General features: G+C 26.8%; 1 protein-coding gene and 1 long non-coding RNA gene across 2 annotated transcripts in view; one reads left to right on the forward strand and one right to left on the reverse strand.

The window, feature by feature from the left end:
* GIIIspla2 (Phospholipase A2 group III) overlaps positions 1-22,882 on the forward strand; it is a 48,392-nt gene extending 25,510 nt beyond the window's left edge. Inside the window, exon 4 of the mRNA XM_015512825.2 lies at positions 19,592-22,882. Within this exon, the coding sequence (XP_015368311.1) occupies positions 19,592-19,784 (193 nt within the window). The 3' untranslated portion in view covers positions 19,785-22,882. The remainder of the gene's footprint in view (positions 1-19,591) is intronic.
* LOC149056134 (uncharacterized) lies at positions 1,808-17,916 on the reverse strand. The gene is made up of 3 exons (XR_016191564.1): positions 17,719-17,916; positions 17,448-17,644; positions 1,808-1,868 (listed from the first exon to the last, which is right to left on the reverse strand). It is a non-coding gene; the product is annotated as an uncharacterized LOC149056134 (long non-coding RNA).
* Positions 22,883-24,176: the final 1,294 nt, after the last annotated feature.

The following is a 24,176-nucleotide window of genomic DNA, read 5'->3' on the forward strand; positions in this document are numbered from 1 at the left end:
TAACACTTTGTATTATATACATCAATATCGACAATATGATGAACGTCAACGAATAATATTAATGATTCATAAACGATTACTATCAGAACACGAAATTAATTATTCTTCATAACAGGTGTGCAGGAAAATTAATAATTGATATACCTACGCACCACAGTGGTCGTACCTACCATATAGGTTTGTCAAAAATTTCACCCCTTCGAAATATTTTCTTCAGAAACACTATGCCGCGTTAATTGCATATAATATAATACTTATCTTCTAACAATAGTTTCTTCAACATAAAAACTCGTATATAATATATTTTATGATATTTATTATTTGTTATATGCTTATATACCTACATAATATGTATACTTTGTAAATCCATCTAATATAGTAAAAATATAATCATGGATGATAAGTAACTAAATAAGTATCTACTACTAAACATAACCCACTTTTTCTAAGTAAGTACTATTATCCATCAGTGCCATCGTTGAGTAAATTGTCAAACAAAAACAGTTTTCGTGTGCATGTTTATATATTAGAAAACATACCATAAATATTATGATTTATGATTGTATAATTATAATTATACAATATATGCTATAGGTATAAACTTTTGAAATAAATATAATCAGTATAATACGATAAAATATATAATATATATAGTATGTATATTATATATTTTATATACATTTTCTTAATATTTCAATGTACCTATATGATATATTCCGCACACGAAATTTTTATTTGAAAACTATATCAATACGATATAATATAATTTTCGATACCATTTTTAACCGTACCTATAACTATCTTTTATTTATTTAACGACGTTTTGCCCATTTGTACCAAAAAAAATAAACAAATTGCATTGTGTATAATCTAAATAAGCTAAAGCATTTAGTTATAAAAATAAAACATTTTTGTATGAATTATTTATATGTTGGACATGTGTTTGAGAGAGAAGACAAATATTGCACTGACATTTTCATCATAATAATTTACAATTTGTAAGTATAATGTACAATATAGGTACGTTATACCATAAAATAAAAATGATACATATATTATAATGATAACATTTTTAAAGACCAACTAATATTAAACAATCAAATTAAATTGTACATAATAAAATAGTCATAATAGGTAGGAAAGTATATATTATTTTAAAGTTATGGTTATTAATACACTTTTTAATTTTTTTTAGTTAATTATATAAATAATTATTTTGATTATTTAAATTCAGACATAAATCATAATTCAGTATTTTTAACTAACTATTTTTGTTTAGATGACATATAGATTACTAAATATAATTTAGCCAGAAGAAAATTATTTAACTAATAAGAATGTTCATAAAATCTTAATTGATTTTAATTAAACCGTTAATGATTATTTACTCAATGAAGTATTCATTATACAAGTTTTTTTTGATTGGTTGTTTAATAGATAGCGTTTTAATAATATACTTTTTAAACCATTCAGGTCTACCGGTATTATTTTAAAATCAAACTATCAAACTGCTATTAAAAACACTGCAAATTATTAACGAACTAGTATTATTAAAAATATTAACATTTTTTTACGTAAACATGTTGACATAGTGTTTGATGATTTCCACTGGGGAAGCATGTTTAAGGTGATGATAACAATGTTGACTTTGTTGTTCAGTCAACCCACTGTTCAAACCACTTCAACATTTGTTGACTTGTTGGACATTCGTGATTCAATTCAAAAAAGCCTAATTGACTGTCCTGTTTAAGAACAAATACAACTTATTTTCCTTATTTATTTACCAAAAAATAAATATTACGTCTTTGTCGGTTGTATCTTTGATGTTGCATCGTATTACACGGGGTTCACCTTAGCTGCATCTGTATCTGTTAATAGAAAGAAAATGTAATAGCATTTTAGATCAATATGCTAAAAACCATAATCGAATAATCCACGGTGAAGTTACTGAAGTTAGCATAAATTATTTTATTTTTATAATAATGGATTAACCGGTTTTCGAAAAAGCGTAGGTGTCTCGGTGATATATATTTCTATAATTTAATATTATCATTTCTAGACCCGATGGGCATTGAACAAAATTAGAAAAATCTTATTTAAAGTATGTAATAACTATTCTCATCACATGCTTGAATAATGTTTGATCTATCTGTTGAACAATTAAACCATATACTATTTGTTTGACGATTTTCGAGAAGTAATTATAATAAAAATTTTACACTTCTAAATAAGGTAAATTAAGACTTATCTTTTAAAAAAAGACATTGTCTCATTCACATGTAACATTTAAATCTACATTTTTAAAATTGATAACATTACATTGATTTTTGAATTACATTACAAAAAATTAAAAAGCATAAATTATAAAATAATTTTAAATATAATTACCACTGTAGGTAATAACTAATGAGTAATTAATATATTTTATGATAAAATAGTTTCAAGTATTTAGGTGTTTAGACTAATACTAACTTCAATAGTTTAATTTTACATATATTAAGCATTAAAAAATAGATAATAATATAAACATATATGGCTATTCAGCTTGAATATGTATCTATCTCTTCCTATTAAATAGTCTATTGTGCATACAATACAATATACTCATAAATCATAGTAGGTACCTACATATTTTACACAATATGCAGGTTTAAGCAGAAATTATGTGAATCACTTCAAATAATTCAATTTAAATAGTATAATGTTAAAATTTGTTGATAGCACACGTGTTGTAAAAATCTTACAAATATTGGTACCAACTGGCATACAAATGAGTAATTTACAAAAAAATTATAAAAATAACCAAGTCATTATAAAACTCTAAAAATGAACAATCAAAATTCATAAACAAATAACTACATTATAATATATTATACATATTATTAATTATTTTTTATAAATGTATTTTGTATAAAATATTTCTTATGAATTTCGCTACGTTGTCATTAACATTTATTATATTATAGCAATCACCACATCAATCAGTAATTAATAATTATGTGTAGATAAAAGCGGTAAATACTATTTTAAGAGGTTCAAACTAAACAGTTTCTCTCCAGTTGTTATTGTTAAAAAGTTGTAACATTTACAGAATATTATATTTATAAAATATGTACCTATGTATAAAATACATTATTTAAACTTGCGACTAAATGGTAAATCTAATCAGGATCAAACTTCAAACATTTTATTTTATGTATTTTCATTTCTAAAAAATTTACAGGAGATATCATATTTAAAATGTATATTATAGATTTTATTTAATTAATGGTTAGGTCACTAGTGACTAGTGCATTTCTTATGCTAGCTACAAAGAGCGTAATAATTTGGCATTTATTCAAAAATAATACGAAATCTGATAAGAATATCCAAGTGAGTACTCAACTACTCAAGGTTAATTTGAGATCACATCCGTTACAATGTTTAAAAACATATTTTGAATTATTTGATTGTGGTACAACATTTTTACACGTAATTTCTTAATTTTTAATATGTATTTCTCATAGTGTTAGACTTTTCATCTCGTTATTTTTACTTTTAACATTCTATTGTATTATACTTAAATAATAATATGAAGAATTATATAATACTGCATTAAAATATAATATATTATTATATACGTACATAAACGTATATAAACGTTAGTTAACAATGTTTTAATAACTGTATTTTGTTGTTATTATATTATATATATTATACCACATAATAGGGTAGACGAAATGATTTAGTATGTCTTCAAATAAAAAACAAAATTATAAAATAAAAATAAAATACTCGTAGGTACAAATGAATCTGTCCCATTAGCCACGGTCTCGTGGGGCCTGTTTTCTAAATTTAATTTAAACGTTCTATCCCGCCAGGAGAACGAATTTAAATGTATATAATAGGTACTTATTTTCTTACCCTCCTTTCAGTATTTTTTAGCCACTGACATAAATTATTATAGCCCTATACTCGTATATCTATGTGTACAATAAATATTTTCATTTCATCGAAATCGTATTTAAAATTAAATAGATAAAAAAAAGTTATTGCTTCCTATTAAAACATTAAAAATGTAGAACATGTTAAAATATAATATGTGTTATTACTTTTCTATTTTTTTCCATACCTATTATAATACGTGTATAAATGCACCTACAGTCATACTTCTCATATTAGTATATAAAGTGTTTTAATTTTTAGGCTTTTTCTTTAGTGCTCATATGGAGTGTCACATGCAAAAATAAAAACCACATGACGTATTTTCTTGTAGATTTCATTCATGAGCACTAATCGCTATTTTTAATTTTACTGATATATTATAGTAAATTGGTATGTATACTTTTTAATTAGTAATTAATTCATAAAATTTCATTTAAACAAATTGGAGTTTTGTTAATGAAACGTTATTTATTTTATTTCAGTATAAAAAATAGATACCTACCTATGTATTATGTAGGTACAACCTATCTACCTATAAAGTTTTTATTTAAAATAACTTCCATGTAAACATAACATCCATTTACAATAATAAAATTATAAAGTTACGAGTAAGTGATGATATTCGATATATACCAATACCGCTATATTTAAATTTATCATGTGTATAAAATATTGTCACTATAAATATTTTATAGTAGCTCATAATATTTGTTTATTATTACCTATACTCGCAACCTAACGGTGGTAATTTTGTTTTTTGCCGTATGAAAATCTTTACATTTAGGAAAATATTATTTATATTTTTAGCACAAAAAATGTATACACGTAACATATATTGTGCATGGATAGATCGATAGTATTTTTATGTAGCTTAAAGTATTGGACAGGTCATCATTCACGAGATATACAGACAATGCAGAATTGTCCTACCGGGCATCGCCAAGTTTGGATCAATGGACTGTAAAGATACGATAGAAATCCGCGTTTTCTCTCAATGCCAAAACCCCGATGAAGTCTTTTGTGTTTTTATAACCGAAGGGGGACGTATTTAATATTCAAAATTTATACATAGGTTATTGAGATGGCTAAGAAGGATTAATAAAAGGTATCACCCAACGCCCTTAAAATGACATATTTTTTTAAATTGGTTATAATAAAAGTTTGTATTAGACATTTTTAATTTTTGTACACAATTTGCTGAATATTAATTCACTTTTACCCATGATATTTTATTTTTATATACATTTCAGATTCTGTGCTACACGTATAGTATACAATTTTTTTGGAAATTATTTATTTCCATAGATAGATTCAATGTAAAATCATTCTTTTAAAATTTAATAATGTATCATTAAGTAGTAAATACCATCAATTTTACCATAATACTATCATAACCGCCATTATAAAGGCATTTCCGTACACCCCATACTCATTGCACTTACCAATTTACCATATATAGGTACTCATCCTTCATCATAAATATCCAACTGGAAGTTCACCCTTCTTCAATTTAGACATTATAATATATACACATAAGTACTAATAATTATTATTGTATAGTCCTTCTCTGCGTACTTATATAAAAATGTGTTTCTGCGTGTGGGTTCGATAATCTAATAATATTGTCGACTGATCCAAGAACTTAATCGTAACATGGAAATGTCCCTCGGGATTCGGGGTTAATATATGACGTGTAGTGACATGGCTATATGTATAATATAGTGTTATGATGACAGTGTAGTATTTTTTTAAATATTAATGACGGGTGGAAAATATCACCCCCAAAATATCTATTTTTCCAACGGCTCGAACTTATATTATAATATATTAATATATCAATAAATTAATGTTCCAAAACTAAAAATTACATATTATTGATATGAGTATACGTACCTATATACTAGTGTAACTGTAGTGTATAGTATGTATAAATGTAGGTATTACATACTTAAGTATTAATTGTTATTTTATAATTCCGACCAATTTCAAACCTAATATTAACGAAAATAATTGTTAAAAGAAAATAGGAAGTCTGACTTCATGCAGAAATTCTTATTATTATATATTTATATTATTATAATTATATAAAATTATAATTTATAATATATAGTAATTCATCATCATGGTTGGTCTAATATTCGAACTTAATGATATTCGCGTAAAATTCCTTTAATACATAATACGTCTTAATAGATATATTTATTACATAACATTGTCATAGATTACAAAATATCGAAATAATTAAATGCTTTGTATCTCAATCAGGCAATTGAAAAATTATTGTGCTATAAATGTATTCGTTAGAAAAAATATCATCATCCGGATCCATGATATTACGTGTTTTATAATTTGTGACCAAGCAGTAATTAAGAATAGTTAGAATTATCATTTCGTTTTTCCTACTTGTGAACAACTACAATAATGTTCAATATTCATAATCCAGTTCATATACGGTATACCTATCTAATCGCCTAGTAATTATTTTTAAATTAACAATATTATCGTCAAAGTACCTGCGGTATCTGTATATTACAGGTAGAGACTAACAACCATCAAAGAACATTAATAATAATCAGAAAATTACACGATGACAATAGCCGGATGACGAGGTACCTATAGGTCGTGATGTCGTATTAAACTGCCAAGTATATAATGTCGGGAACGTTGATTACAATATATAGGTAGGCGTATCAAAGAAAACAAAATTGAAGGATTAGAAAAATATATTTCAGAACCAATATCCTTCTTTTGTATATACAACGATAATACGTGAACATAATGAACATATGTATTATGCACTTTGTGTAAAAAAAAAAATAAAAACCAATAAGTGGTATATGGGGCATAACATTTGGAATTTGTGAAAATTTTTCCTTTTATTCCACGTAAAATACACACGAAAAATATTTAAATTTTAAAAAAGCGTACCTACCTAATTTTGAATATATGATGCTTATCGTATAGGCGTTAGGCTCATAGCGCAACAATAAAAATTAAAGCCTACACCGTATATAGAAAGACAACGCTAATGTATTATATTATTATTGGCATCGTTATTTTATTGATCGGCTGCCAGTAAATTAGAATTTTATAGTGTTCAGAGCTATTGGCCTATTTTATATACATTTCGATAAAATGAGCGTAAAATCGATATCCCGCTGTCGTCTATTATGGCATATATATTTTAATCGATTTGTATACGAGTATTATACGACTAGTACATAAATTACATTAAAATTTATATACACGCGTCATTTTCACGTATATATAGTATAATATACAAAACGACACTTCGTATATTCTCGTTTTAATTGAAACTCGATTTATGAACGCATCCCTCCGATAAATGGTGGCTCGTTAAATCAAATAAAAAATACAACAAACAAATACGTTGGCGTATATATCCCTATGAATATATATATGTATGTACAATATATACCTACGTTTGATGTCTGTAACCGATAAAAATAAGAGATTATCTGCAGCCACGGTCCTTATACACACACACACATATATATATATATTAACCCGCCGCGACACTCGACTATTATATAGTTACATAAAGGTCCACCGATAAATAGCCGAAGTGCCCAATTTAAATGTCTTCGAAATCTGGTCGGAAAACACAAACGATGATCAACAGACAACGCGTACGCGACACTTCCACGAGCGTCTCGTCCCGTGTTTTGTTTTTTTAACGTCAAACGTTAAACTAAATATTTTCAAAAACTCATTAAACTCGTCACTGGATCCCCAAGGATATATATTTATATATAGTGTCTGCAGTAATCAACTATATCCTGCGTCCTGCAGTGTCACACGGGCATCCTTATATACATACGCACGATTATATATTGTATAATTGGGATCGTAAAAGAAGTTCGTGTTATGCCTACCTTATATACAATATGTCAATATCGATGCCCATAAATATTGTGGTACCTACTCGGCGCTCAATCGCCGTGACCTACAGGATATCGAAGTACATAATATTATATTATAATACTTGGACAGTTAGACGTATAATGTATGGTAAACCGAAAATGCACTATGTGCGTGTATGTTGCAGGCTGAGGATTATTGTGGTGGATACACGTGCGAAATATCGAAAGCCAGCGGGTTGTCCGAACGGATAGATCGTAAAACGGACACGAAGTCTTTATTTGAATAATATTATACATAAATATAATATGCGTGTTCCTTTTTAGTGGAATTTATTTAATGCACGCATCATCACTACGTTATAGTAATAATTATTATAATGGCGCCGTCGTGTAACCGTCTCCGACGACTCATTTTGTGATTTGCAAATAATAAAATAATGTACCGCATTTAAGACTGTTACCGACCGCCCACTTTGTAGAACGTCATTACACCAAATTATCTTCTTTTAGAATAAAATGCTTTTTTATTGTCGCCAGATTTAGTTTTTTCTAGATGAATTTGGCCTTGAAATAACGTACTTATTCCTCGAAAAGATTTGTACCTCTATTATAATATCATATAGTGTCTAAGCTTGAATTAGAATATAAAGCACATCTTTCGATTAAGTAATAGGTATATCATTATTCATATATAAGTACTTACATTACCTAGTTATTAGTAACTATAGGAATATAACTAAATTTGTGTACAAAAAAATATTAGTCATTACTCATTACTTAATTACAGGCATATCCTGAATAATTAATTTCCTGTCAAGAAAGTATTGAGTTCTAAATCATTTGTATTGTATTATATATTTTAATGATAAATTTCAACAATTAATAATTGTTATAAATGTACACATTTCTTTTTAACACGTTTATATTGTCTTGTGGTAACTTTTAGAGTAATTTATTGTAAATGAATTTCAAATTCAAAGTAGTTAATTTCTTTTTTTTTAAGTACACTGTAAATTAGACAATTGTATAAATATTTCAAAGTAACAGTTTACTGAACCTCGTTTGACCAACCTTTTTTTTCATATATATAACACGGATGAACGCATTCTTGTAAGAACATTGGAAGTATAGAATTAACATTTTATGGTTATTTGAATAACTAAATGTGTATGTTCATAATTGGACTGAGATATATTTAAAAGTTTTAAAAAAACTAAACAAAACGAACCAATTTATTTGAGTCCATGTAATAATAATATGTGTGTGTAAAAAAACTTCTGCTATAAAACATACACACTTATAGACCACTGGACAAGTTTCATAAAATAAAGGTGTTGAATGAAATAATAAAACATTATCATTTCTAAATCTGTACCTATATACAACAACAGAACAAACGTTTTTGAACGTAACACGAATAAAAATAAAGTAATAAAAAGTGCATATAATGTAAATGTATATTATTATTATATATTTATATATTATGTTATAGATAGTATAGGAAACTGGTACACTTTACAGACATACGGTTATATACCTTCGACATCATAGTACCCATAATATATGATCTCGGTTCTATTTTATGATAGGTAAAAGTAAAAACTGTTACAGAACGATTTCAATATACAGGTACTATACAAATAATATTATTATACACAAGCGCATAAAATGTTGTTTGGAGAATTAATGTCATAAAAATAAAAATAATATTAATCAAAAATAGGCACCTGTGTATATATATGCAAGGACTGTATCGACGTATAGTACCTATACCTATATAAAAATTAAACGACTTACTCTAATGTAAACAAGTGTTTAAAGACTCAATATTTTCTTTTATTTAAATACTTCGAAAGCGATATTTTGATTGAACGCTTTCGCGTATACAAAGCAGACGATATGAGTGCTTCGACACGATAAATGCCATTTATTCTATAGCTTCAATATAATAATAAACTCATATTCGTAGATGCCTATTGTCTAACGATTCATAGACACTTGTAAAAATTAAACACATCATGACAAGTTCAATATATCTATAATATTATTAATACGCGTGATATCCATACGTAATATTATAACGTTAGAATCTGTGAAGAAAAAAACCTGTCCAATAAATCGAATTGTATGCATATTATAATATTGTATACGAATGATACTGTCAAAACATTCATACCAGTTTAGTTGATTTGTAAGATTGAAACTAAGGTCATGTAGAAATTTAAATACATAACTGGTAACAGCAATAATAGAATTTCGAACAAACGCAACGAAATGTTGGTATCTTTGATTTATATTATTTTAATTAGAACATAAATCAAATGTTTAATTATTATTAGTATCTTATTATGATTTATTTTGTTTAGATATAACAGTGATAACACGATTTCCCATGACACAATTCTCGTGAGGTCGTGACTCGTCCGACCATTTGAGATCAAAAAGTATTTGTAAAAACTCAAATATATTTTGCAGTATTTCAACAAATATTTTAAACGTTTTCTCATTATTGGTGATTTCAAATGTCGAAATATTTAGAATAAGATCTGTCTCATAATGACAAATAAGCATAATCTTGGTGATAATAAAATATTGAGCCTACATAAACTATAAAACAATATGTCCGTCAGAAGTCTGTTGGACGTGCCAAATGCATATAATCGTATACTTTATGATAATTTACTATACAGTTTTTGAGCATTTGTAACGAAAAACTATAAATATATAAATTGAAAAGAGATTATTAAAGCACCGTGAGTTATCGGGACTTGAAACTCGATGATTGATATGCAACTGAAAATTGAAATAAGAACTTAGTCTTAGAAGTCTTACCTATTCGTCGTTCTTACCACAGATCATTAATTCAGTGCATTTAATTATTTGAGTAATTTATTCTAGTTACCTATTTTAAAAATTATTTTAATTGAATATTATATATTATTTTAATATAGTTTAAATACCATGTATTACTGTATCAACATATAGCATTGTGAAACAAAAAATATTTTAAGATCTAAATTCATAGAAGCGTTAATATGCTGTTAAAATATAATTAACTTATTTAAATAAACATTTATTTTACATTCATTAATATTGGAAAGTTAACTGTCTTTTTTCTGTTCTCCAAGAAGTTGAGTTTGTTAATTTCATGTTTCTTGTAAATAGATATTTTCTATAATTTAACAATTACACTTGTATGTATGTATAATATATGATCTATAGTATACAAAGTGATCCATTTAAGTGGGTACACTAATTATCTCGAAAAGTATTAACTTTAAAATTTTTTTTTTTTTAACTTAAGGCTTATGTTTTTCTAAAACCGTATAATATTTGAATTTTTCACCCTTATTGGTGAAACCACTATCAACTTTTGATTTTAAAATGGTAGCTTATGATTAAAGGTAGTCAGAAAAAAAGCCAAGAAAAAAGTCCACGGAAAAAAAGCAATGGGAAAAATAAACCACGGAAAAAAAGTAAAATTACAATAATTAAATATATAACAATTAAAATTAAAGTATTAAATTAGGTATTATTTAAAAATTGTTTACGCATTATTGATTAGGTATATATAAATAATAATTATAATTAAATATATAAAAAAATAAAACCTAAAGTATTATTCAACATTTTTAAAAATTGATCATATTATATACATATATATATATAAATATATAATTATTAATACACAAGTTATATGTTAATTAATTTAAAATATCATGAATTAATAAAATAATTTTTTTTCATGAATTTACGTGTTAACATTTTTATTTTTCGTTAATTGGTTTGTGAGATACAACTTCTCAAAGTATTGGTGATTTTTACTATTTTTCCAATAATTGTTAAGACCAGGAGCTATAGTGATAAACTTGATATCGCTGAATCCAAGGTAACAAAATAAAATAACAATTAATTAAAGGTTACTATTGTACTTTAGACCCTAATCGTGTATTGAGTTATCGACTAATTGGATTTATTGGATTTATTTTGTTACCTTGGATTCAGCGATATCGAATTTATCACTAGCTCCTGATCTTTATTTATGAATTATTGGAAAAATAGTAAAAACCACCAATACTTTGAGAAGTTGTATCTCACAAACCAATCAACGAAAAATAAAAATGTTAACACGTAAATTCATGAAAAAATTGGTTTTATTAATTCATGATATTTTAATTATATATGTTATAATTTGAAAATCAAAAGTAGATAGTGGTTTCACCAATAAATATAAGGGTGAAAAAAATCAAATATTATACGGTTTTAGAAAAACATTAGTCTATAAAAATTTTTAAAAAATGTAATACTTTTCAACATAATTAGTACCTATACCCATTTAAATGGATCATCCGGTATATACTTTATTTATATAAAGGTTGGGTTCAACTATATATAGATAAATTGAATTCAATCCAGATGATAGATCGATATAGTTTCACAAAAGAAAAAAAAACTACTAAACTTAGTGCAATAAAAAATATTTAATTAAAAATGTTATAAATTTATCGCATATGTAGTGCATGAAAACCCTTATTTAGATATATTATTATAATACATGTATATAAATTTTCTAAGTTAGGTTTTTCATAAATACATAAAATGAAAATAAATATGATTTGGTTTTAAACTCCTACCGAAAATTTGTTCCAGCTATACGCGTTACAGTAATGTAATGAGAGTTGAGATTATTAGACTACTTAACGTAATATTTACTGGTAATAATTATCATAATCCACTGAATGCTTATATAATATCATCACTGTAAATTAAAGATACACGTAGATATAAAAGTTAAGTAGGTAAGTATATATAATATTAAATACAAACAAACTATAAACATCGTTTCTAGTGTTTCCATAATAAAATGGATAAGTAAAATATATAATATATTATAATTTATAACTAAATAATATTTGTCTTTTATAGCTTTCAAATATAATTATTTATTTTATTTTTTTTTTTTTAATCTAGATTTTTAATCTATTTACAATCTATACATAAAAAAAGTACAATAAGCATAAGTGATGTTATTTTTTTAAATTATATAAAAATAATTATAATTAAATTAATTGTTATTAATCTTAGATTTTGAATTTAAATATTATTTCACAATGTTTTTTCCCCAATAGGGAGGCCTTAAGCATAAAAATTTTATACTTACCTTGTATATATGTATAAGTAGGACATGTATCTTATAACATCATATGTATTATCATTGAGTATATTATATTATAGAATAAGTTCAGTTAATATGCAACGTTTTTATTTTGAATATAATGAAATAATTGTCCGGATCTGTATTTCTTAAATCTAAATATCCACAAATATTTACTATAGAAATATAAGAATACCTCGCCTTGGGCAATGTCAAATCGTTAATTACGTTATACGCTTATATACAATGGATGAGATTCGTGCGAAATATTACATTACGCATTAAATCATAAATTAAATAAGTTTGAAATGTAAAACGTGTATTGCTAACAATTTTAGACAGCAATTTAATACAATATAACCTTGAAGTGGTTTTTACATGAAAAATAGTAATACGTATTTAGGTAGGTACAATTATTATGATTACTATGAAAAAACTAACGTTAGGTTTTGCGGATGTCTAGGTAGGTATATAGTTTCACACGCATCTAAAAAATATAATGGCAATATAGATGATGATGTCAAAGACAAGGAGAAAAAAGCGAGTAAGTCGTGGATGTCGCTCTGCTGTACAGTAGGTTACTGTAATGGATGGGATTAAATTTGAATGCAATGATAGGTATCATTGTATACGAAAAACGATTCTGAACGAAGATGATTTGTCAGTCTAGGATATATTATATTTTAATATTGTCATATATTCTATTTTGAAACATATATTTTATTTTTCAATTAAGACGCATTTTGCATATGGCATGGTTAGTGTAGTTATCATGTAGTTATCATAATTCATAATACCTTATATTATCATAGATATACGAATTACCTGGTTTGAGGATAAATCGTTATCATTACGCGATTTTATAAAAATTTAAAACTCAAACACTCAAAACTTTTTTCATATAATGACGCATCAAATTTTCTCTATTTCTATTTGAAACAAAACTTATGGAAAACTTGGTGTTCAATTTTATAACCTTAGATATAAATACAAACAATATTATGAATTTTGAACTACAAAATAATTTGCAAATATTCATGGTTTTGACGAATTTTTGTCAATATTTGAAATTCAAATGCTAATAAAAATTTAATTTGAATTTCCGGTGGACATTTTTTTTGTGATAAAGATTGACAAATTTGTAAGGAATCTTGTATTAAATTTTCAAAGCTTAGATTTAAAAAGAAAATTTTTTATGAATTTCTAGCTTATAATAATTTGCGAATTTTCGTAATTTTTACGTATTTAGACAAAATTTGAACTTTAAATGCTTATAAAAAAAAAATATGAATATACATTTCTTGATTTTTCAACTGCTATTGTAATAATATTTTGGGAGCCTTGTATTAAATTTTCAAAACTTAGGTTTAAAAGGAAAATTTTTTATGAATTTCTAGAATAAAATAATTTACGAATTTTCGTGATTTTTACGTATGTTATCAAAATTAAAATTTGAATGCATGTAAAAAAAAATGTGGCTATATATTTCTTTTATTTTTCAACTGCTATTGCAAAACTATATTATGAGCCTTGTATTAAATTCGCAAATCTTAGAATTAAAAAGAAAACTTTTATGAATTTCGATCTAAGATAATTTGAACATTGCCGTGATTTTTACGTATTAAGTCAATATTTGAACTTCAAATGCTAATAAAAAAAAATCGTGCCTATGTATATTTATAATTTTTTAATCACTATAAGAATAGCTTATGAGGAACTTTGTATTAAATTTTCAAGTATTTTGATACGGCCATAAAAATTTTATCGACACTTCAAAAAAAAATTTTCAGAAAAATTGAAAATTTCAGTGGTCCATAAATACCTCAAAAAAGTCAAAATATTTTGAAAATTAAATCATGTAAAGAAAATGCCAATCTAAATAACTGATAAAATTTTCAAGTATCTACTTATACTTTTTGAATAATAACAAATGTTTAAAATCGTTTGAGGATAAATCGTTATCGTTACGCTATTTCGTAAAAATTTAAAATTCAAATGCACTTAAAATTTTTCCTATAATGATGTTTCGAGTTTTCTCTATAGCTACTTGAAGAAAAACTTATGGAAAACTTAGTTTTGTATTTTTAATCCTTAGTTATAAACGCAAAAAATTTTATGATTTGTCTACTTCAAAATTACTTGCAAATTTTCGCGTTTTCGACACATTTCGTAAAATTTTGAATTGTAAACGCTTATTAAAAAAAATGGTGACTTACGATTTTTAATTTTTTTTTAGCTACAATAAGAAAAACACATAAGGAACCTTGTATTAAATTTTCTAGGTTTTTTGGTCGTCCAACATTTTTTTACCAACACTTCAAAAAAAAATTCTCAAAAAAATCGAAAATTTCAGTGGTCTATAAATAACTCAAAAAAAGTCGAAAATGTTTGAAAATTAAACTGTATATAGATATCACTAACATTAACATTTGGTGAAAATTTCAAGTAAAAAGTTTACATTGATTAGTTTTTGAATAACAACCATATAAAAATATCGATTTGGTCGAAAACGGGTTTTGCGCAAAAATTCTCGTTTTTCTGTCATTTTTTTTTTGTTTTTCTCGATTTTTTTGAAACTTATTGGAAAATGTTTACTTTTGACCTCTATAATGCACCAAGGATCTTCAATTTTACATCGGAAACCACCCCCAAAGTTTGAAATCGAAGCATTATTTCGACTACTTATGCTGTACACAGACACAAAAAAAAAAAAAACACACATCATTGTAAAATCAATACATTCATCACTTCGTTCAGAATCTAAAATTAAACAAGTCAAATTGATATATGTATAAAAAACCACGTTTGATATAATGACTTCGAAAAAATCGCAAGTATTGGAGTTATTTATAGATTGAAAAAGGAAAGCAAAAGACTTGATCTGCAGTTTCTATCAAACCTATGAAATATTTTTAAACATCATAACAACAAAATATGTAAATTACTTTTATCAGATTTTTAAATTGATTGACTTTGTTTTAAAAGTATATCCAATAGTTCCTATATACATTATACATTTAATTTTTTCCCTGTTAATTTACATTCCCCTTAGTCCGTTAAAATATAATTTGTATATGCATATAGTTATAATGTAAGGAGCCTAATATTAGTTATGTATTCTTAATGAAGTTGCTTCGTTCAAATTTTTAAAACTACGCCCATTTCCTGTTATATTCGGATAAACAATAATTAATTATAGGCTACACGGCTAAATAAAAAAAGTTTTTCGTAAATGCATCATAATATATATTTGTAAACCATCTTGTACAATCAAACAATTTTTTATCATTTATGGTGCATGTTGATGAATACAAGCCAAGGTTATTTTTTACTTGATATTTTATTAAAGTCGACTCTCAAACAGTTAGAATGCAATTAAAATAGCTGTCATAATATTATGCCGATATATGCATGTACAATAGCTAATAATTAAACGCATTCGCTTCAACATTAAATGAAATTCGGATGTTTCATTCAGCGTGCTATCATTTCAAACAAATTGACCACCTACTGCAAGTGTTTATTCTAGTTATACTGATACCTATATAGTGTATACACATATTATGATATATATGTATATAATGTATTCCTACAATGTGTATACTTCAAATTCAATTATCTCTAATTTCGGATAAAGTTTTTGTGTTTTATTGAACTTTTAAGAATTAAAGAAATCCCTCGCTAATATAAAGAATACAATCAGTGAATTCGATTGTTGTTTCCAAAAGTGTAAATAGCTGTTGGTTCAACGAAAATAATCTTCAACGATCATTATATTATATTATGATGGTAGAAAAAACTAAGCTCGCGACGAGGTCTGCCAGCGGTCAGATAAAAAAAATCAATTAAATCGTCTTAACTTGTTTTAAAGCCTTGCTGATTCGGACCTAGAATGATGTATATTATAGAATATTCGGAAATCTTCCAGCACATTCAAAATATAAACCGACCGTCTGTTAAATCTTGCGTTGACTTTGGAGGGTATATACAATATAATAATATTATCAGCGTGATATACGATGTTGAATATGTTGTAAAATTCGTATAGCAATGTGATATCAATAGGATATACGTATATATATTTATTATAGCATATGATGTGAATAACACTCGATATTATTCCGTCTGCGTTCAGATCTTAGATCATATAATAGTATATTATTATATATGTAGTCTAAAGTTCAAATCGAACACGACCCGTAGAAAAAATCGAATCGATACGACTATATCAATATACACGATTGAACAGTGAACACGTAACGCGGTCTTATTGTAAATATTTTGATACTACCTATCGTATTGTTCAGTGGTATTATTTTCGCACCTATATCGTATAAAAATTACGTGCCCATAATAACGACGAACGACACATAATAATATATCCGTAATATCATTATATATATATATAGGTATAATTATATATTGTAGCGCTGTTCACGCGTCCGGACTTCATTGTAATATATATTATATATTATTGTACGTACCTATATAATATAATGGCGTCCGAATGTCCGACTCATAAATATAGCGATTTCGTCATGTTGTGACATGGACAATGCCAATATCGTATATATTCGTATAGATAGATGATGATAGACCTTCCTGGCCCCCGAGTCAGTAATATAGCATCAACATGGACAATATTATAACGGTCGCAGACGTACCACATTCGTGCATAAAACTTTCCATGTTAATAATATACATATTATTGATACTTGATAGAGACACTGAATTTATAGCGTTATATCTACTTACTAGTAGGTTTAGTTGTTGCTGCTATACGAAAACCGTTTCCACCGAACCTTGAACTCGTCGTATACCTATCTAAGTTGGTTGAGTACGCACGATTACGAGAAAACCTCGAACGACTCGATTGCTCGAACATATATATATATATGTGTGTGTGTGTGTTATAAATGTACAATATACACCTATTGATATCTTACCTGAAACCCGGAAAGTGGTTGCGATCGTGTCGAACCTATATAATATAGAAATCATTAATATTATAGTATATATTTGTGTGTAATGTGTATTTATTTTTTTTGAACCGTAATAGTTAAAAAAAAAACAATAATAATAGATCCCAAGTATTCGTTATTGTAAGCGTCTATAATAATGAAATTATTAAGAAGGGTATAATGGATGGTGGATGATGAATCGCGCGTTAGAATATAGCACCGCCCGCCAGAGTTCATCACCCCGCGTGCACCGGACACACCGAGTTTCGATTGCATATTATGACGTATTTTAGGCAACACGACTGTGACGCATTATACGTATTAAAAACAATTTCCTTAGTGTATATAATATAGTGCTATATGAATAAAAATTTGATGACCTCGACTTGACTTTCGAGTCGGCAAAAAATTCGAATTTTTTAATTCAACTCATCGTGTTGATGACTAATAAGTGGTTGTTCGGTAGATCGAGTTTACGCTTAAACCATAGTTGTAAATTATTACATTAGTAATACATGAGTTGTACAAAACACTCGGTTGAAATTTTATTATTACAACTACCCCAATCTAATATAATCTAATTCTCATCTGATTCTTTAGAACGATCTAGAATTTATTTTTAGACTTTTATGTTATTACACACCTTGCAGGATAGAACGTTTCTACGACCTACTTTAAATCATAATCATAACCTAACACATGTATATCTCTAATCACCGTGACATTTAAAGGGTACTATACTACGATATCCATTCACCGAGAAAGCTTTCTGTGGACGATTTCCTTCGCAGGCTCGCATCAGTGCATCACATCGCGTTCTTGTTTTCCACTCTCCCCAGTCACCATCACTCATCACGAACAATAAACGTACCTCCCCGCATGATGACGGATAGCACTATACATAATTAATATTGTATATAATAGATCATAGATGTCCTAAAAAAACGTGTAACGTGGTGTAAGGAGAGGGGGCTTGAAAATAAAAAATCACTTAACGATGCTCGGATTGTTGATAATATCAGTTCAATAGTTAGTTATCATTTATATTTATAGACTATGGTTGTAATGATTAGGTAAATACACGATTTAAGACACTGTATGTCTGTATTAAATCATCGATAAATATTAAAACAAATAATAATAAAAAATATGGTCAATGAAGAGGGCCCCCCTGCGTACGCTACTGATCGTGGTGACTTTAATAAGAAGTGACTATATAATAACGTACGTAGGACCTATTGGCTATTATTTATTATGTTATGTATAAAATAAAAATGATAGGTACACACATCATTGTCATCGAATTCGTTCCACGAGACCTTTTAATGCAATTTAAGTTATACCTAACCTTCTCGATTTCCGTTATGAACAACTTTCCCAAATAATAATCACTTTGCCTTTACACGTCATAATATTAAATTCACTCATTTTCATGACGACATTTTTCTCTCGTCAAAATCGTAACAACCGACGTAATCATAATATGCATTATATGTATACGCATTTGATAATATACTTACTTCTATCGTACTTAATAAAGTAATAACCGCATAATATAGTTGTGTATACTATATTTTTTATGTGAAAAAACCCTTTACCACCTATCCAACAATATAATGAATGATCTATTATAATCACCAGTCACTAATAACGAATGTATATTACAGGTTCCGGTCGTGTTTGAAAACAATCGGCACCGGATCCGCGAACCTGATCGGCAAGCTGTTCTTCAACGTGGTGCAGACAAAATGTTTTGTATTGAAACGCGTGCGGGTGTGCACGAAAAAAACGTGGTGGGGCAAGTGCCACAGGCACGAAAATAGGAAGAAAGCTTACATCAGGAACAATCTTACGTATTGAACATTTCGCTTTTGTATATAATATTAACCTACTTATATATATACGTACATATTATTTATAGATACATATTATTATATAAGATTTCTTAGTCTTGTCATACTCTACAGAGCCAGCTTATTTCCTATGTATAAGTAGTATATATAGGTATTTTCAAACACACACTTTTACACTTTATACATTTCCGGTAAACGGATATTTTTTTTGTGTTGTCATAAATACATATATATAGGTTTAATCAAATTATGTACGATTTACCATATTGACCTTAGAGGTAGGTACCTACTACATGCAGTCACCTATAATTCTTATATTGCTAAATAATTATGTTATAGATATAAGTATACGATTTAAGTAAGGTTCCATTAAGATGACTAAATTATGCGTAAGTATAGTACTATATAGGGGCGCCGAGTACAAGGGGGTCTTGGGCTCTGCAACTCCCCACATGAGCTCGATAAAGTGGAGCTCAGCCCCCTCCCACGGTTCTCAAATTGTAAAGTGCCATCAAAGTACTAATTTCATTCATGATAGATTGATTGAGAAAAATAAAAAAATTTCCGATATTAATAACAGAGAAAAAGTCTAGATTTTGGTAATCAATTAGGTTCTTGGTTAATAATTGGTCAATTGGTGTCTGATTAACCGTATGAATTGGTATGATAGTGGTTTGATATAAAATAATATTATACACTATACCTATTCTGTCACATTTTAAATAATATTTCCATTCTTCGTGTTCACCGTGATGAAGAAATAAATTTAGAAACTGTTGCAAACCAATTCATAAACAATAATTCTTAAGTGCGGAAAAATACATTTTCTATACAAAACATATATAACTTTAAAAATTAAATTGGTATTTTTAACTTTTGTCTTCTGGTTTTTATGATTTAAATTAAAATGTCTAATAATACTATTTAACTGTTGTAAGATATAAAACAACAAATACCAATATTTTAGTATAATTGTTTAACAATTTATTTAAAGAAAATTAAATTACTTAGCTAAAACTGTGCATGTGTTTATAAAACATAGTGAGCCGCCCCTGTGAAATTTTCTGAACCTGGCGCCTCTGGTACTATATAATATTAGGTAGATACATTAGACATATTATTTAGATTATGATCAAGATAATGTAGAAGCCGAGGACAAGACAAATTACACATATTGTCACGTATCTATTATATACCTACTTTTATTCGTACATTGTATTCGTACATTGTATTTTACATTTGTACCTACGTATAACTTATAAGTGTATATTAATAAGTTTAATATTTTTGCTATTCAACGACGATTTATGTACCCTATCTATCTGTTGACGTGCCTTGGAATGAAATCAACAACAATCGAAAATTTAAACCGTACCTAGGTATCTTATTAATTCTACGCGTTAGGCTATTTCAAAATGTGTTTATCATTTGGAACAACTGCAGATCAAATACTGAAAGTAAAAATATCGAATAACTTGGCCAATCATCGCCAAACGTATATATTCAATAATATACATCAATCCTGATAATATTTGCAGGTACAGATTGTGTTACATGACTTTAATATCCATGGCGTATATTAAATTACGTTTACGAATGACTACCTTATTGCTGGTGTGCGTGCAGTTTTTTTGTTTTATAGGTACATTTCCAATGTGTGAACAAAAAATATTATGTCTAAAAGTTGCTATCATATATGATGGTATGAAATAATAAATAAAATTAAAAAAATTGACATTTCCTTTAAACAAATAACATTTTAAAAACTGATTTCTAGACATAATGAAAATGATTACTGCTTATCAGCTCTAGCAACTTTAGACGGGTTTAAATTTTAATTGAATTACCAACAAATTTAAATGTAATTTCCCTATCTATATGAGACGATTAACAACAACAAATACTTTTTTGTAGACCTACATGTGTACATTACATTAGATTAATATACCAATGTTCTTTATTTTATTTTAGAATAATTTATAATTTATTACTATTATATTATTAATAATAATTAAGACATATTAGGTAGAAATTATTTTATTACGATGTATACTAATGAAGAAAATCATCAAATACACCTAATTAGGTATAACTAATTTCATGATAATTATTGCAATAAGTATGTAAAAAAAAATCAGTCTATCTGTGCCTACATTAAGTACGAGTAGGTACCGATATATTTACGACTCGTTGTGTGTATAGTTATTTTTAATAACAAAAATATATAGGTAGTGACAACTTTCATTTTGCATTTTCGGTTTAACTATACCTACTTACATATATGACAGCATAAATTAAACAATATTGTTCGCCAATTGTTCAACTATTTGTTTACTGCTTTTGTTTTGTAAAAAATTATACATAATATTATTCATGCGTCACACATCAATATTCATACAGGTGTGTTAAAAGCGATTTGTTAACAATCATGATCTTCGGATCATACGTAGTTAGGTATACAAATAAAAATTTTAATCATTCAAGCAAAGTTTGTAAATTAGAATAGGAATATAACTATTTGTATTTAAAATGATTTCTTATGTTGTATATATATATAGGTATAAAACGTAACTAACCTCGCCAGTCAGTATTATTATTATTATTTTTTTTTTATCTCATCAATTGTTTGTAATAATAACGTTCATATTATTGTAACAAATATACTATACCTGGATGTTGCGTATTTGCAACAGACACAATATAAATATATAAATCACTTGTGTGTTATATAAAAAATATTAATTAGATACTGAATACTAATAATAATTTTGTAACACGTACCTATATTGGTTTTAAATAGTAACTAGGCATAATAGTTATGATAGGTACCTATAGGTAGTATTTATTTCTTCAAAATTCGATGTTGTACAATATAATATTATAATATTATAGTAGGTATCTATACTGCAGTCGGTGACCTACGTAGGTATGTTGAAAATGTATAATGTAAGTGTTTTATTGTAGAAAATATTATAATTATTAAATTTACTATGTAATTTGTGTACTATTACTTATTAGCTAGTTATTTATTCATTTTATATGGTTTATAAATGTTTGATGTTTTTTTTTTTTTTTTAATAAAATAAAAAACAGATCAAAAAATTACATTTGAACGTATTAATTTATTTAAAATTTGACGAGTGATGAATGATGATGACTAATACGCATATATTATATAATTAATTATAATACATATAATACCTATTAATTAATAGATAATTTATTGTAAAGAGGAAGGATTATAAGATATCTACATTTATTATAATGTATTGGTACATATATAGATTCCACAAGTATTCATTAATTCAAAGTGGAAGAAACCTTCTACTTTAAATTGTTAAACCAACTTATATCGTTTAACTAATCATGTTTAAATATAATATCTAACATCATAACACGCATACCTTATGGGAATAATAGTAAAAATCGTCCTAATCTATACACTGTGGCCAGTTGCCAGGATTGAGAAAAGTGTGTTGGGGGTTAAGTATGATTTAAACCAAGTTTTTGCTTATAAATAATAAGTTTATCAGAGAAGAAACCTATGGGAGGGAGGTCAAACACATAAAACCCTCCTGACTGCGCCAATCCATGTATAAAGTAAAAGCCTATAAAATATTATTTTATACACAATACATATATACATCATTCTTCATTTTACATTTTACATTAAAGCGTTAAAAAAATGTTTATTAAAAAATATAATGTGTATTTATAATAAATCAGTAACTTGGCCAAGTAAAAGTTTACTTATATGTTTTTTGTCGATTTTTATTGGTTTTGTGCAGCTGTAATCTGCAGTGAGCCAGTGATGAAAGAATAACATTCAACCAAACAATTAACTTGTTACTGAACAAAATTACTTTTTTAATAATGGCCAATAGGCATAAAATATCTATTACATAAAACCATAAATGTACCTACATAATATACACAAGATAAGCAATTATAAGATTGAAATATTCAAACATACGTATTTGACTGTACAATTTGATATCTTTGAAGATTGTTTATTTGGTATCTTGACGTATCATTTATCTCAAGAGTTTATTTATTTGGTACCAGTTAATTACATATTATTTAATTTTATGTTCTGAGTGGTGTGTGTGAGAAATGTATATGTTATTTTTCATAAAATAATTTATTTATTAAAATTACTAATTGCTAAAGCCACCAACAGTTTCGATTTATTAACGTTATATCCGAGATTTTTTAATCTAGTACCTAAACATATTATTATGTAGGAAGGTATCTATCTTTCTTCCCCCCCCCCCGTTATGAATCACCACATGGGAGCAGTACTGTTTTCACATTGCTTAGCCCCATGTATCTACTACCAAGCGAGTTGATAATTTCTTCGCATCTAATCGTCTAAAACAATCGAACTAACAGTTTCAAC

The sequence above is a fragment of the Diuraphis noxia genome, unplaced genomic scaffold (assembly GCF_037042655.1).
Source record: "Diuraphis noxia isolate RWA-SAM2 unplaced genomic scaffold, SU_Dnox_SAM2 contig0004, whole genome shotgun sequence".
Taxonomy (NCBI): Eukaryota; Metazoa; Arthropoda; class Insecta; order Hemiptera; family Aphididae; genus Diuraphis; species Diuraphis noxia.